The 14,740-nt window shown below is 38.4% G+C and overlaps 1 protein-coding gene across 3 annotated transcripts in view; it reads right to left on the bottom strand.

Annotated features, from left to right (window-relative positions):
- NTRK3 (neurotrophic receptor tyrosine kinase 3) overlaps positions 1 to 14,740 on the bottom strand; it is a 422,363-nt gene that overhangs the window by 1,646 nt on the left and 405,977 nt on the right. For 2 of the 3 annotated variants that reach the window (XM_086364673.1, XM_086364675.1), the window contains exons 16-17: positions 7,392 to 7,433; positions 3,439 to 3,597 (exon numbers count right to left, since the gene is read on the bottom strand). In XM_086364673.1, the coding sequence (XP_086220799.1) occupies positions 3,439 to 3,597; positions 7,392 to 7,433 (201 nt within the window). The remainder of the gene's footprint in view (positions 1 to 3,438; positions 3,598 to 7,391; positions 7,434 to 14,740) is intronic. The other variant, XM_086364674.1, reaches the window with a different exon arrangement.

Raw genomic sequence — 14,740 nt, 5'->3', positions numbered from 1 at the left:
TATCTATTTTACACATGATGTGACAACATATATGTCAATTCTACTTTCTCTGTTTCTTTAAAAGTCCTTAACACTGGGACCAACTGTCTGATTCACCACTGTCGAGCTGGGTGGCCAGAGAAAGTCAACTGGCCTCATAGGATCTCAGCATCCTTACCTGTAAGATGGGTCCATCCCTTGACCAGCTCATTTAAGGACCCAATGAGGAGGAAAAGGGATTGTCTGACTCAGTGTACCAAAGGGAAGGCCACAAGGAGGAACAGGAAGAAAGCAGATAATGTATAGTTGGACCATCCCCAACTGGAAACTCAGGACCATGCCTGTAATTTGTGGTTGGAGTCCAATTCTTCAGAGTGATTTCTTTGCTGCCACTGTGAATTTTTAAGATTCCATCTTCCAGTTCTCAGGTTATTTGAACTTCTTCCTAACTCTCACTATGTAACCCTGGTCAGCTTACTGACTCCAAACTACAGTGTCCTCATTTGAAGAAAAATTGTGATGATAAAAACACACAGAATCATCTCTAGGCAAGTGCTTTCCTGGTGGTTCAGTGGTAAAGAACCTGCATGCCAACCCAGGAGATGCTAGAGACTTGGGTTTGATCCCTGGGTTGCGAAGATCCCCTGGAGGAGGGCATGGCAACCCACTCGAGTATTCTTGCCTGGAGAATCCCATGGACAGAGGAGCCTGGCATTGCAAAGAGTTGGACACGACTGAAGTGACAGCATGCATGCATTTCTAGTAGAGAACGTAAAAAGTATTATTGGGTTGGCCAGAAAGTTTGTTTGGGTTTTTCCTTAGAATGCAGTGGAAAAATACGAATAGACTTCTTGGCCAGCCTCACATTTCCCCCTTTTGTCCCCATTAGTCTATCTGTAGTCTTTTTTACTTATTTATTTATTTTTACTTTTTGAATGTGTCACATGGCATGTGGGACCTAGTTCCCTGACCAGGGATCGAACCCACGCCCCCTGCACTGGTAGATGGACTCTTAACCACTGGGCCAGCAGGGAATTCCCTGTATGTGTAGCTTTTATCTCCCTAGGCTGCTCCCAACAGCACCTTGTCTGCAGCGTAGCCTCATGTCACTCTGGGGCAGCTTGTCAAACAATCCCTGTGTCAGCACTTTCTTGGTCCTGGTCTTCCCAGTCTGCAAAGGCCCACTAGGCTCTGTTCTTGGCCAGTCTGATAGATCTCCTGCTGCTCATGTTCCCTGTTTTTATTTGAGCCTTGTCTCCATCCTCTATTACCTTCACCTCCGTGAAAAGAGGTCTAGTGGAAACTGAAGGAGTGGCTGCTAGTGCTAATATTAAAAGCACTGGGATGTCTCCTCCTCTCCAGATTGCCAATTTGATAGAGAAATTCATGATCGGTGACTTCTAGGACTTGATTGCTGGGGTGGGTGGAGTAGACAAGGTAACTGGGGGCGGGGGAGGGGCCGGGGAGGTAGGAAGCCCATATTCAAGGCCAATGCCTAACTGAGGAGTGTCAGAAATGACCTCGTTTGTGATGCTGAAGCAGATTAGATATCCAGGACAGATTGTCTGTTGAGACCAATAGAGCCCTCAGCCCAGAGTCCCCTTTCCACTGGAGCCACCAAACTACATGGGGGCTGTGATCAGGATGCTTTGTGTGCCTGAGTAATGCAAATGTGCCAGGATGTATATACACATGGATATGTGTATATGCATTCGTGTGTGTGTGTGTGTGTGTGTGTTTACCACCACCCCCTACCCAGGAAAACAATAGTTATGTATGTGTATGTGTTAGCCTCTCAGTCATGTCCAACTCTTTGCAGTCCCATAGACTGTAGCCCACCAGGCTCCTCTGTCCATGGAATTCTCCAGGCAAGAATACTAGAGTGGGTTGCCGTGCCCTTCTCCAGGTTATTTTCCTGACCCAGGGATTGAACCCAGGTCTCCTAAATTGTAGGCAGATTTTTTACCATTTGAGCCACCAGGGAAGCCCATGAGGCACCATAACAAATGAGTTTTGATATACACACTTTCATTTTTTTCTAGAAAAGTTGTTAAAATGTATTTTCCTTCTTTGGGAAATGTCGTCAGGACCCATTCCATTTCCAAATGATAACATATTATAAATTTAAAGAAATGCCTTCTTTTCAGCCTTTGATATTTACTTAATTAAATGGTCAGGGTACAGGAAAGCCAACATGAACATAGCTTCCAAAAAGAAAGACACTTTCTGGAATATTCAGATAGGATTCTAATATTAAAAGGTCCTCCTCATGTTCATGTTTTCCCAGAAAACAGACCATAGACTGCAATCTTTTATAGTTCTGCTGGGTTGGGAGACCCAGCCCTTTACTGCCTACAAACTGGACTGAGTTCCCTGGGGCAATACAAGTCACTGAGAAGCATCTTGCTCTGGACCACAGCCCAAGCCTTCTCCAGGCGGAAGCTTTCACCTCTGAGACCAGGCCAATCCACTCCAGAACCCCAGGCAGCCCCCCTTCCTTTGTCTTGAATTTCAACAAGTGTTTGTGTGAAAAATACTGAGTTAATACAGGCTAATGTGCTTCGGAAAATGCCTGGCTTTAAACGTGAGCTGTTATTCAATTTGATGGCTAGCACTTTTTATTAATACTGTACATCAAAAGCGTAAAAATGCATAATGTGTATATTACATTTACTATTATGATTCATCTTACTCCCGGAAGTCCACACACAGCTCTGTCAGTGCGTGAAATGTGCCTTCCCCATCCACCTTCCAGCGCATCTCTGGGCCTGGCCTGCCTAAAGCCTCTGGGGACCCAGACGATCTGGTGTACTTAGTGGTAGGTGTTTCCACAAGACGGCATAGTTGAAAAATAGTTGTTTTTTTGTTTTCACTTTCTGTCTTAGTGAAACATTTGTGATTTTTTAAGTGTAGCAGAGCAAACAGAACTGTGCCTTGCATCTCAATGTCGACATCTGATTTCATGCTCTCCTGACAACCACAGCACACTTCCTACAGTTATGCTTTTTTTAATTTTTCCTATCAAGAAGGTCTCTCTCCTGCTTCTGCCAACATTTGCTCTGCTAGCTTCAAACCCTACCCAGTGTTTTGCACACTCTTGTCTAGCTGCTGGCTTCAGGTATCTTTTATCAGCCTCCCACAGATCAAGGTTCCCACCTGCCCCTTTCTTTCCTTTTTTTAAACTTTTTGATTTACATTGGGGTATAGACGATTAACAGTGTTGTGACAGTTTCAGGTAAACTCAGGCAACTCAATCATACATATACATGTATCCACTCTCCCCCAGTCCCTCCCATCCAGGCTGCCCCATAACACTGAGCAGAATTCCTTGTGCTGTACAGTAGGTCCTTGTTGGTTATCCATTTATAATATAGCAGTGTGAACATGTCCATTCCAAACTCCTTAACTATCCCTTCCCCCAACCCCATCACTCCTCCCAGCATCTGCCCCCTTCCGTACTTCTGTGTTTGAGAGCTGGAACCATGGCTGCTTTCCGTAGGTGAAGATCTCCCAGAGAATCACCCCAAAGCTCCACACGTCACTCTCCGTAGTGAACTTCCGGTACATGATGCTTTCGGGGGGCATCCAGCGAATCGGGAGCATGGTATGTCCTCCCACCTAAAAGGGGCCGAGACAGAAGCACACACAGAGTGACCCAATGACCAGAATCAGTTGCATCAGTCTGCACTCTTCATCTGAAGATGCCCTCTTGATGCATCTTATTCTAAGATAGCCAAATGGGATGCAACTTTTGTGTCAAAAGGCCAGTGGAGATGCTGACCTCCAAGCCCTAGGATGCTAGAGGCAGCTAGGGTAGCAATTAGAGATCACACCTAAGGGAAGGTAGGCTCCTTGGCATGGAAGGTCAAGAAAGATTACAAGATGATTTGAAGTGGGAGAGAGGGTTTCAGAATCTGGTACTACAGTCAGATCTAACCTTGAGAAGGAGTCCAGAAGGAAGTCACAAAATCACTGAGCGAGGCTAACAAGTCTCAGAGGATTTGCAAACATTAGGTTAGACTCCTTGGCCAAGGAGGTTAAAGCACAATGTGGTCGATGTGCACCTAGTCTGTAGAACTATGGCTTTAGCATTTATCTGACAATCTTGAAATTCTCACTGCAACTTAGGGCTTGGAGAGAAAGGGATAGGGAAGTTCAAAAGCATGAAATCAGGTGGACTACAAGAGAATTCACAACCATTCTTAGCAAGATCGCAAAAGCCAGGAAGGAGAGTGTTTTTTAAAGTAAGCCAAGGAAGACATTGGGCTTCCCCAGTGGCTCAGTGGTAAAGAATCTGCCTGCAACGCAGGAGATGTGGGTTTGATCTGTGGGTTGGGAAGATCCCCTGGAGAATGAAATGGCCACCCACTCCAGTATTCTGACCTGGGAAATCCTATGGACAGAGAAGCCTGGCGGGCTATAGTCCCTGAGGTCACAAAAGAGTCAGACACGACTTAATGACCAAACAACAATAACAATAACAAGGACATTAGCCAGCTGTGGATCAACTGATCTGCAGTCCAGGATATGAGGAAGCGACTGACATTCAGGCTTTACTTCCCTGAGAAAAAACAGTAGGGAAATCCTCACTGCCCAGCAGGTTAGAGATATTATTAGCATAAGTGGAAGAAAATTCACAGCATGTTTTAGAACTCACGAACTAACTGCATCATTCATAAACAGAGCAGCAGAAATTGGAACTTCTGGCTAACACATGAAACTTGTTAGAAAACTGTTTTCCACTGATCGAAAAAGAGCTCTCTATAAATGAACTATTATGATGAACAATGAATTGAAGCTCTCATTTCTATGATGGGCCAGTTGTAGGAATTATAATCATAAACACATAAGAAAGAATGAGGTGCTGAAGACGGGCAATCTTGTTACTAAAAAAAGAGATCATGTTTGCATTATCCACAAAGTATTTTAGAAGGTAAATGATAATATGGATTTGCAGAAGTTGTTTTCAACCTGGGGTTTTATAATCAAGACAGTTCTGCATCGAGTGTAAAGACAAATGAAGATGTTTCTTTCAGATAAGTAAAGACTCAGAGAGTTTACCACTCATGGCCTTTCAGAAAAATAAAGCAGAAAAATTAATTGAGGATGTACTACAGGAAAATGAAAACAGAATCTAAAATATACAATGAGTTGGAACATAACAGACAGTGCAAAGCAAATAAGCCACAGAAACACAATCTAAATCAAAATAATGGTCAGTACTATGTTAGTTAAATGTAATATAATTACTAATAAAGGATTTCTGTAAGACAGAGGTATAAAGTAAACAATACCACTAATAATGCTAATAGTAATATCATTGCTACTATTAACAATATTCTGGAATGAAACTTTTAGATAATATTAAAAATAAGTGCATATAAGAGTAGATAGGGAAATAATTAAAAGCCCGATAAAGACTCTGCAAGGGAATTTATAGCCTTCAATTGTTGTAACAGTTTAACTTTAAATGTGCTTGCTAAAATAGTAATGTAGCTACTAAGAGAATAAAAACAGTACATATGGTTTCCAAAGCAGTTTCAGGAAAATAGAACCAAAAATCTCTAACCAATACAAAAAGACCACAAAAAAGAAGGCGGGATAATGGTGAATAACAAGCACAAATGAAAAAGAACTTTAAATTACATCACTATAGACAATGAGAACTAATAGGCTATACTGTCTTTTAAATAAAGAAAAAATTTATGTTAAAAAAACCAAGATGCATGTTATCTAGAAAAGACATGTTTAAAAGGAAATGTTGAAAATTTTGAAAGAATTTAAAAACACAAAACAGTAAAAAAAAATACTCAATATATGATGTGCAAAATATTTAATACATTGATACGTAAAACTAAAGGGCAAATATAATTGAATAGATAATATAACTTGAATAGATAATATGCAATATATGTAATACATATGAAAATACAATCCATGTATAAAGTATATTGATATATGCTATATAATCAATATAGAGTATATCAAAAATTGAATATACACATGAAAAATATTTCAGGAAGTCAAGAACTAAATGAAGACAAAGTGATCTATATTATATCTGAAGGTGATAAAATTTGCCATTATGAAAAATCACAAACATTTTTACTCAAATTAACAGCAATAAAAATGTATTAAAAAGTAAAATAGGTTATAAATAAAAGAAAACTGACAAAGCTACAATTACAAAGGCAAATTAAAACACTTATTTTGCAAAATGATAGATCAAGAAGACAACAAAAATAAAGATACATTTAAAAAATACAAATAATGAGTTTTAATTGATAGATACGGGTGATGTATGTATCTTTCAGCCTCCTTAAAAATTTGCATATTATTTCCAATTACCTAAAACGTGTTTACAAAAACAAATCACATATTACCTTAAAAAAGAAGTCAGAAATTCCAAGAGAAAAAACAAGGTAAACTAAAGTAAAAATAAAAGAGGAAAAGCTATTCTTTCAAAAGATGCCCAAAACTACCAACATCCTTTCCTAATAGTTCTAATTCATTAATAATAGAAGGTAAACTTCCTTTATTTAATACACTAAATATCATATTTACTGATAAAACATTGAAAGCATAGAAGGTATCTTCTATTACAGATTTGATGCAAAACTCTGTAAATGATCCTAGTCAATACAATAAAGTGAGAATAAAAACAAGATAAAAACACTGAAAAGGAAGAGTCAAGACTATCATTGTTTGCATATGATATGACAGTTCAAGACAATTAGCTATAAAACAATTAGAACCATTTTATGATTTAGTAAGCTACTCAGACGTAAAATGAATATACAAAAATCAAATTACTCTCATGCACTGTAGCAAGGACTTCAAAATTCAATGAAAAGTAAACTTGTTTGTACAATAGCAATAAGAACAACAACCTAAAAAATGTTTAAAATTCCTTGGTATAAACCTTAGCAGAAAATTTATAAGGTCTATGTAAATATAACTATTAAAAAACATAGAAGATCTGAAGACATGGAAAGATGTGTCTTTTCCTTGGATAAGAAGACTCAGTTATAAACTTCTAATTCATCCCAAAATTAATCTAAAAATTCAGCACCATCTAAATAAAACCCTCAATGGCATAATGTATGGAAACTGACAACACAGTACCAAAATTCATCGAGAGGAGCATATGATTAAAAAAACTAAGATATACTTGTAATAGAACAACAGGGATATTTGCTCAATCAGATAGAAAAACACAATATCAAACTACAGGAATGAACACACTGGGTTATTGGCATAGGAATAGACAAATTTCTTTGATCAATGGAACAAAGTAGAGTCCAGAAAGAGACTCACGTATCAATACTGGAATTTAATATATGAAATGATGGGTTAGTAATCAGTGTAGGGACAATGAACTATTCATTTAAAAAGTACAGTTAGATACCTACCTCACACCATATACAAAAATCATTTCCAGATGGATTAAAGAGCTAAACATAAAAAACAAAACAATAATCATATTAGAAGAAAACTTAGAAAACTATTCGTATAACCTCAGGAGAGAAAGGCCTTCCTAAATAAGACACATGTTCCAGAAGCCATGAAGGACAGAATTCAGAGATACCCCTGGTAAAAATTAAATACTTTTGCATGGCAAAATACAAAATAAGCATAGTTAAGAAACAAATGGCATATTTGCCGTATACATAAAAAGGAATTAAAATCCATACATTATAAAGTGTTTTCTTTAAATTAGTTAAAAACAAGAAATCCAACAGGGAAATGAAGAACAGATGATTCACAGAAGAGCTACAAATGGCCACAAACACATGAAGAGATGTGAGTTAAAACAATAAAGAGACACATTCTTTATCACGTGGGGAAAATGAAGAGACTGGTACTATCCAGTGTATAAAAAGCCCGAGGAAAGAGTTGTTCATTGCTAAGATTGGGCAGCCTTTTCTGAGGGCAGCCTGGCAGAATATGTCCGCCCTAAAGATGTTAAGTGAAAGTGAAAGTGAAGATGCTCAGTCGTGTCTGACTCTTTGCGACCCCATGGACTCTAGCCTACCAGGCTCCTCAGTCCATGGGATTTTCCAGGCAAGAATACTGGAGTGGCATGTCATTTCCTTCTCCAGGAGATCTTCCCAACCTAGGGATCGAATCCTGGTCTCCCGCATTGTAGGCAGACGCTTTGCCCTCTGAGCTACCAGGTTAAGTGCCTTTTAATTCAGCAATTTCACTTCTAGGAGTCTTAGAAAAATACTTGCTTATGTAAGCAAAAATACTTCGTTGAAGATATTTTATTTCATTGTTTTTAAGGGCAGCAATTTGTTCATCATTAAATGTATATGCAGCACTTAAAAGGAATGTAGTAGAGTTATGTACCATGATATGTAAATATGTCCAGGATATATTAAATGAAAATGTAAAACATTGTAAATATACATTAGCATTCTCATTTATGTAAAATGTGTGTGTATAAGCAAATATATTAAAAGGCAATAACATATAAGTCTGTAAATGCATAGAAAAAGGTCCAGAAAGATAGTCATTTAGCCAGTGATTTCCTCCAGGAAGGAAAAGTGAGAGAACTGACCAAAAAGAAAACTCCATTTTTTTCTATATTATTATTTCTATGCTGTCTGTTCATGAGCATGTACCACATTTGAAAATTTTAAAACAATAAAAGGAAAAAAACTAAACATATGACTAAAGGAAAACCAGTGGGCCTAATTTATTCATGTTCTAAATCAAAATACTTTTTTGAGAAAAATTAGGTTTTTGATGAAAGCTAGTGGAACGGATTCTTGTACCTGGTTTCTTGAATGAAAAGGAAAAGAGGTTAGGAATATGGGAACTTTTCTCTTGATGAGAAACGGTAAATACTGGATTCTTACAAATTGATGTGGGCTGCTTGCCTCATCTGATGATTCTATGCATTACCCAGAAGAGCCATTTCAAATTGAAATTTCCAAATGTACAAAAAGAGAAATCTGAGTGCGTTGGTATAAATTTTGAGGAGTTTAAATCTCTGGATCAAAAATTATCAGAAAGGTATTAATCAGTCACAGAGGTACTGCTAAGAAGAATTTTATTAAGATTTACACTGGGTGGCATCATCAGTGTGGGTGAAATTTATACAGCATTCCTCTAGAAGTGGACTAAAATATTTCTAGTGGACTGTGATATAACAACAACAACAACAAAATCAATAAATTGGAAGTCCAAAACCCTGGGTTCTGATGTGACTTTTGATAAACTCTTAACTTTTTGAATTTCAATTTCCTCATCTTCAACATAGAAGTCAAGCAACAGCTGTCTCTAAAGTGAGATGATATATTCAATATATAGAAACCCACCGAGCATCATGAAATACAAGAGCATACACATAAAATGCAGAGGCTGTGCGCTGTGTGTGTGGTGAGTGCCAGGACAAGCCTGATTTCCTAGACTGTCCATATTTCCCATAGGTCTGCCTAGACTATACTGATTTTCCTTCAGAGCTGCCTGCATTCCTGTATCCTTCTCTCATATTAGAGAGATCCACTCTGGGAAAGTTACTGGTCAAATCCTTCCCAGGTTAAAAAAAATACACACACACACACACACACACATATATATATATTGACAAATATGCCCATGATGAAACCTAGCCAGGCAAGCAATGGGATAAAATAATAATCTTAATAAGAATAATCCTAATTAATACACACTGAATATCACTGGCTGTGAAACACACTGGATGTAACATACCACTGGATGTTACAACACCCTGCATTTAAGCCTCTCTCTCATACTATGTGGCAGAGTTCCCTATGATCCCCATTTCACAGATGAAGATAAGGTAACTTGCCCAGGCACTGCCCCAGAAATTCTAGTTAATGATCCAAGCTTTACAATGAGATACACTAAGAATCTGAAGGCTGAGCCTTTGAACAGGAAATATACAGGAATAAGGCAAAAATTCCAAGGAATGAGTCAAGAAAAAAATAAGTCCTTGGAGATCTTTGGATCATACTACTTTAGACAACTCTTCCACCACTTCCATTATCGTGGATTCAAGATGCTTGTCAGCCTGACCTTCCATCACAAACTTCCCTTTCACCTTAGGATGTCAGTGGCCACTGATGATCATTGCCGAGATCCATTATTTCATTAGTGGCTGCAAAAGGGTGACATTCTAATTCTAGCATTCCCTCTGCATATATCAGCTGGAAATCTTCCATGAATAAGAACTTTCCTTCGTTAACTACTGGTTACATTGGTGACAGTTTATATAGAAACTCCTTTTATCTACCAGTTTTCAGAATAATGAGTTCCTCCTCTGTATGTGTGTGTTAGTCTCTCAGTCGTGTCTGAATCTTTGCAACCATGTGGACTGTAGCCTGCCAGGCTCCTCTGTCCATGTGATTCTCCAGGCAAGAATACTGGAGTGGGTAGCCATTCTCTTCTCCAGGGGATCTTCCCGACCCAGGGATCGAACCTGCATCTCCTACGTTACAGGCAGATTCTTTACTGTCTGAGCCACCAGGGAAGCCCGAGTTCCTTCGCTACCATCCTCTGAAGGTGACCAGTGAGAGGCTTATTTTGTTTTAGCTTGTTTTTGAGAAGCATACTTAATTATTTGTGCCTGTGTGTGTGTGTTTACACATTTGAAGTGTTTCAGTTAATTATAATTTCTCTTTTTGATGCTCACTGTTCAATCTTTGGCCAGTAACAGCCTCTTCAAGCTGGCACATCTCACCAAACCCCAGTGGTCTTTGATAGCATTCTTGCTTTCTGACATGAAAAAAAAAAAATCCTAGGCTCATTTTGTCCACTTGCTGTCCTGGCCCTAACTCAGTTATTTTTTTCAAGGAGCCTTGGGTCCTTTCAGTGGACAATGGAATTTAGGGACCACATGATGGAAGCCAGGAATGCTCACCTCTGTTGGGTTGATCAGTATTTATTTGTAGGTCCTTATAGTGGAAAACACTAGGAAAATATTTCCTTTGAAAGGAGAATATATCATGAGTTCATATTGATTTTTCCAACTCAAATTTAGGATTACAGAGTTTTACTTAATTTTTTTGGTTTTATATTTGATGTTTTTTTTTTTTTTGCTGAAAATATTGATTCTTACATTAGTGATATTACTTATTTTTTTATCCTAATATATATATATTTCAAATTCAGCTGAAGATCATTACCAACAACATGATTCTGAAAGCTGTCTTTGCAGCCCTACTCATCTTTAGGATGTACATACTAGGGACATATCTAAGACACTGCTGTGTTTTAAAGTCACAGGAAATAATTCCTCTCCGAGTGGCCAAGTCACCAACATAATGTCCAGGTTTATTTGTTTCATTTCGCTTTTGATTTTTAAGACTTGCTTTCCTTTTTCTTTCCCACTCAACATAATATTTTGAAACGATGCAAAAACCATTACATGATTTTAAAGTCAACCCCAAATCAAGGTACGTGAACCTAGTCGAGTTTCATCTCTGCTCACTCCCTCCATCCTGCTCTCCTCCTCCCCTGAAGGCAACCATTTCAAGCTCGTTTTTAGTTTATTCTTCAATTGTTTGTAACGTAAGCAAATAGGGATTATATTCACTTTCCTCACTTTCATAAACGGAAGCACCATACCACATCTGGTACATGCTTTACCTTTTCCCACATTAGGGTTCTCTCATTCCTTTTCTAGCTAGTTTGGACTCCACGTGCACGACTAAACCACAGGTTACCTAATCAGTCCACTGTTTATAGGTCTGGGATTGCTGCCATTCTTTCGTTATTGCCAACAGGGAAACGCACTTTTACATATAGCTCAGGATGCTTCTCACTCCTTCTAAAGGGTAATAGCCTAGAATTCCCATTGGATAGTAGCCTAGAATCCTCATGCAATATAATAGGCAGAGAGAGACTTCAGTGACCACTGAAAGGAATTCAACCTAAGGTCCATATAACTTTGGAAATACACGCAATCCTGCAACCTAGCAAGGATAGTTTTGAAGGTTTATGCAGATCCTTACTCTCTTACAGACTTTTTCTAACACTGAGAACCCCCTGTGGTAAGCAATTTCCCTGCCCAACTGTTCACGCACACATGCATGCGTGCACACACACACACACACACACTCACTCACACACACACGCTGCCACTCTCAAAGGGGAAGACAAATGTTTCACTCATTCTAAACCTCAGGAGAGAAAACCTACAGACCACAAATGAATAAACTCTATGAAATATTAGTATAGGTGTTGAAAATGAATGTCTCTAGTGACTGGGAAATAAATTCTTTTGCAAGTTCGGTGGTTTTTAATTCTTTTCAAACCACTGAAGGGGGACAAATCAAAAAGAATTATCAACTGAGAGAAGAGTAAAAAGAAATTTTGATAAGACACCAAATGTGATTTTGGGCAAATAACAAGATATGAGTTGTTGTAATAAAACGCTTTCCTTTCCCATCCATTCATTTATTGTGAATAGTGTTTCTCATTTCTTATATTTATAAAAATAAAAAAGCAGTAATAGAACTGATTCTGAACCTTAACCTTATTCCTTATTTTAGCACTAAATAATATTGATTAATGAATATAGGCTAATTGAAAAATAAGAGATGGATTTCCAAAAATATTATGTGCCTTAAATTTCATATTCATCAAAAATTGTTATATGTATTATCTGATTATTATTTTGATTTACTGCCTATTTCTGTATATTACTAATAATTATGATGATAACTCAATCCAAATCTCTTAACATCTAGAAACTTAAGGCCACTGGTCATTAAAAATTAAAGTCTTCATACACATTTTCGTGGCCTTCTCAGGTGGCTCAGTGGTATAGTATTCACCTGTCAATGCAGGAGACAGATACAGGTTCAAGCCCTGGGTGGGGAAGATCCCCTGGAGGAGGGCATGGAAACCCACTCCAATAGTCTTGCCTGGAAAATTCCATGGACAGAGGAGCCTGGGGGGCTACAGTCCATGGGGTCACGAAGAGTCAGACACCACTGAGCACCCACACACGCATGTATTTTTGTCACCTAAATTATGATAAAATGGCCAATAAAAGGCTTTCATGCATAAAAAAAGAATCCATAAGGATATTTGGTGGGGAAACTGGAATGAAACTATAAATTCAAGAAGAAAATGGAACCATGTAAAACTGAGGATTTAAGTACTTGTTTATGTGTTTAATAGATGATGGATCAAATTGCTCTGGTATTTAAAGTTCATTAGATGCATTAAAGGAATAATGTGTTTTTAATGTCAATATTTACAATGTTGTGGAAATGGCATACTTATAATAAACATGTGGAAGATTTTAGATGGTAAATTAAAACGTGCAAAGGGGGTATATTTTTTAAAAAATTTGTTTAGGGGCATTAAAGTTTGAAGATCACAGGGACATTAAAGATTGAGCGTCCAGGATGCAAAGTTTAGAGTCTTTCTGGCTAAATTCCATTCTCCGTGGTTGTATCCCACCCATCTTCAGGCCTGCAGCTGTATCATGGAAAGCTGTGGTACATATACACAATGGAGTATTATTCAGCCATTAAAAAGAATACATTTGAATCAGTTCTAATGAGGTGGATGAAACTGGAGCCTATTATACAGAGTGAAGTAAGACAGAAAGAAAAACACCAATACAGTATACTAACGCATGTATATGGAATTTAGAAAGATGGTAACAATAACCCTGTGTATGAGACAGCAAAAGAGACACTGATGTATAGAACAGTCTTATGGACTCTGTGGGAGAGGGAGAGGGTGGGGAGATTTGGGAGAGTGGCATTGAAACATGTATAATATCATGTATGAAACGAGTTGCCAGTCCAGGTTCGATGCACGATACTGGATGCTTGGGGCTGGTGCACTGGGATAACCCAGAGGGAAGGTATGGGGAGGGAGGAGGGAGGAGGGTTCAGGATGGGGAACACAGGTATACCTGTGGTAGATTCATTTTGATATTTGGCAAAACTAATACAATTTGTAAAGTTTAAAAATAAAATAAAATTAAAAAAAAAAAAAGATGTGAGAGAAAACCATAATGAAAATGAAACATGTACCACAATGTTCATTGCAGCACTATTTACAAAAGCTAGGACATGGAAGTAACACAGATGTCTATCGACAGATGAGTGGATAATGAAGCTGTGGTACATTTATACACAATGGAATATTACTCAGCCATAAAAAGGAATGCATTTGAGTCAGTTCTAATGAGATGGATGAACCCAGAGTCTACTATCCCGAGTGAAGTAAGTCAGAAAGAGAAAGACAAGTATCATATACTAGCCCATATATGTGGAATCTAGAAAGATAATACTGATGAACTTATGTGCAGGGCAGCAGTGGAGATGCAGACGTAGAGAACAGACTTCTGGACACGAGGGTGGGGGTGGTAGGGGCGGTAAAAGGAAGAAGGCAGGAGAAACGGAGGGAGCAGCAGGGAAGCGTATACACGAACACATGTGAAATAGGCAGCCAGTGGGAGTTGGCTGTACAACTCGGGGAACTCAAACTGGGACTCTGGAACAACCTAGGGAGTGGGATGCGGTAGCAGATGGGAGGGAGGTTTAAGAGGGAGGGGACATAGGTATGCCTATGGCTGACCCATGTTGATGTATGGCAGAAACCAACACAATATTGTAATTATCCTTCAATTAAAAATAAATAATTAAAAAGAAAAGATATAAGAAGAATCTAAAAAAAAAAAAAACAAGAACTACAGCCTCACCTCCATCCTCCTGGGGTGCCTGCCTGAAATCCCTCAACCTTATTTCCTCCATTCAAGCCTTCA

This window comes from Bos grunniens, chromosome 21 (genome assembly GCF_055505025.1).
Source record: "Bos grunniens cultivar Pamir isolate PY7600 chromosome 21, Bosgru_T2T1.0, whole genome shotgun sequence".
NCBI classification, from domain to species: Eukaryota; Metazoa; Chordata; class Mammalia; order Artiodactyla; family Bovidae; genus Bos; species Bos grunniens.
This window is presented reverse-complemented; position numbering and strand designations above follow the sequence as displayed.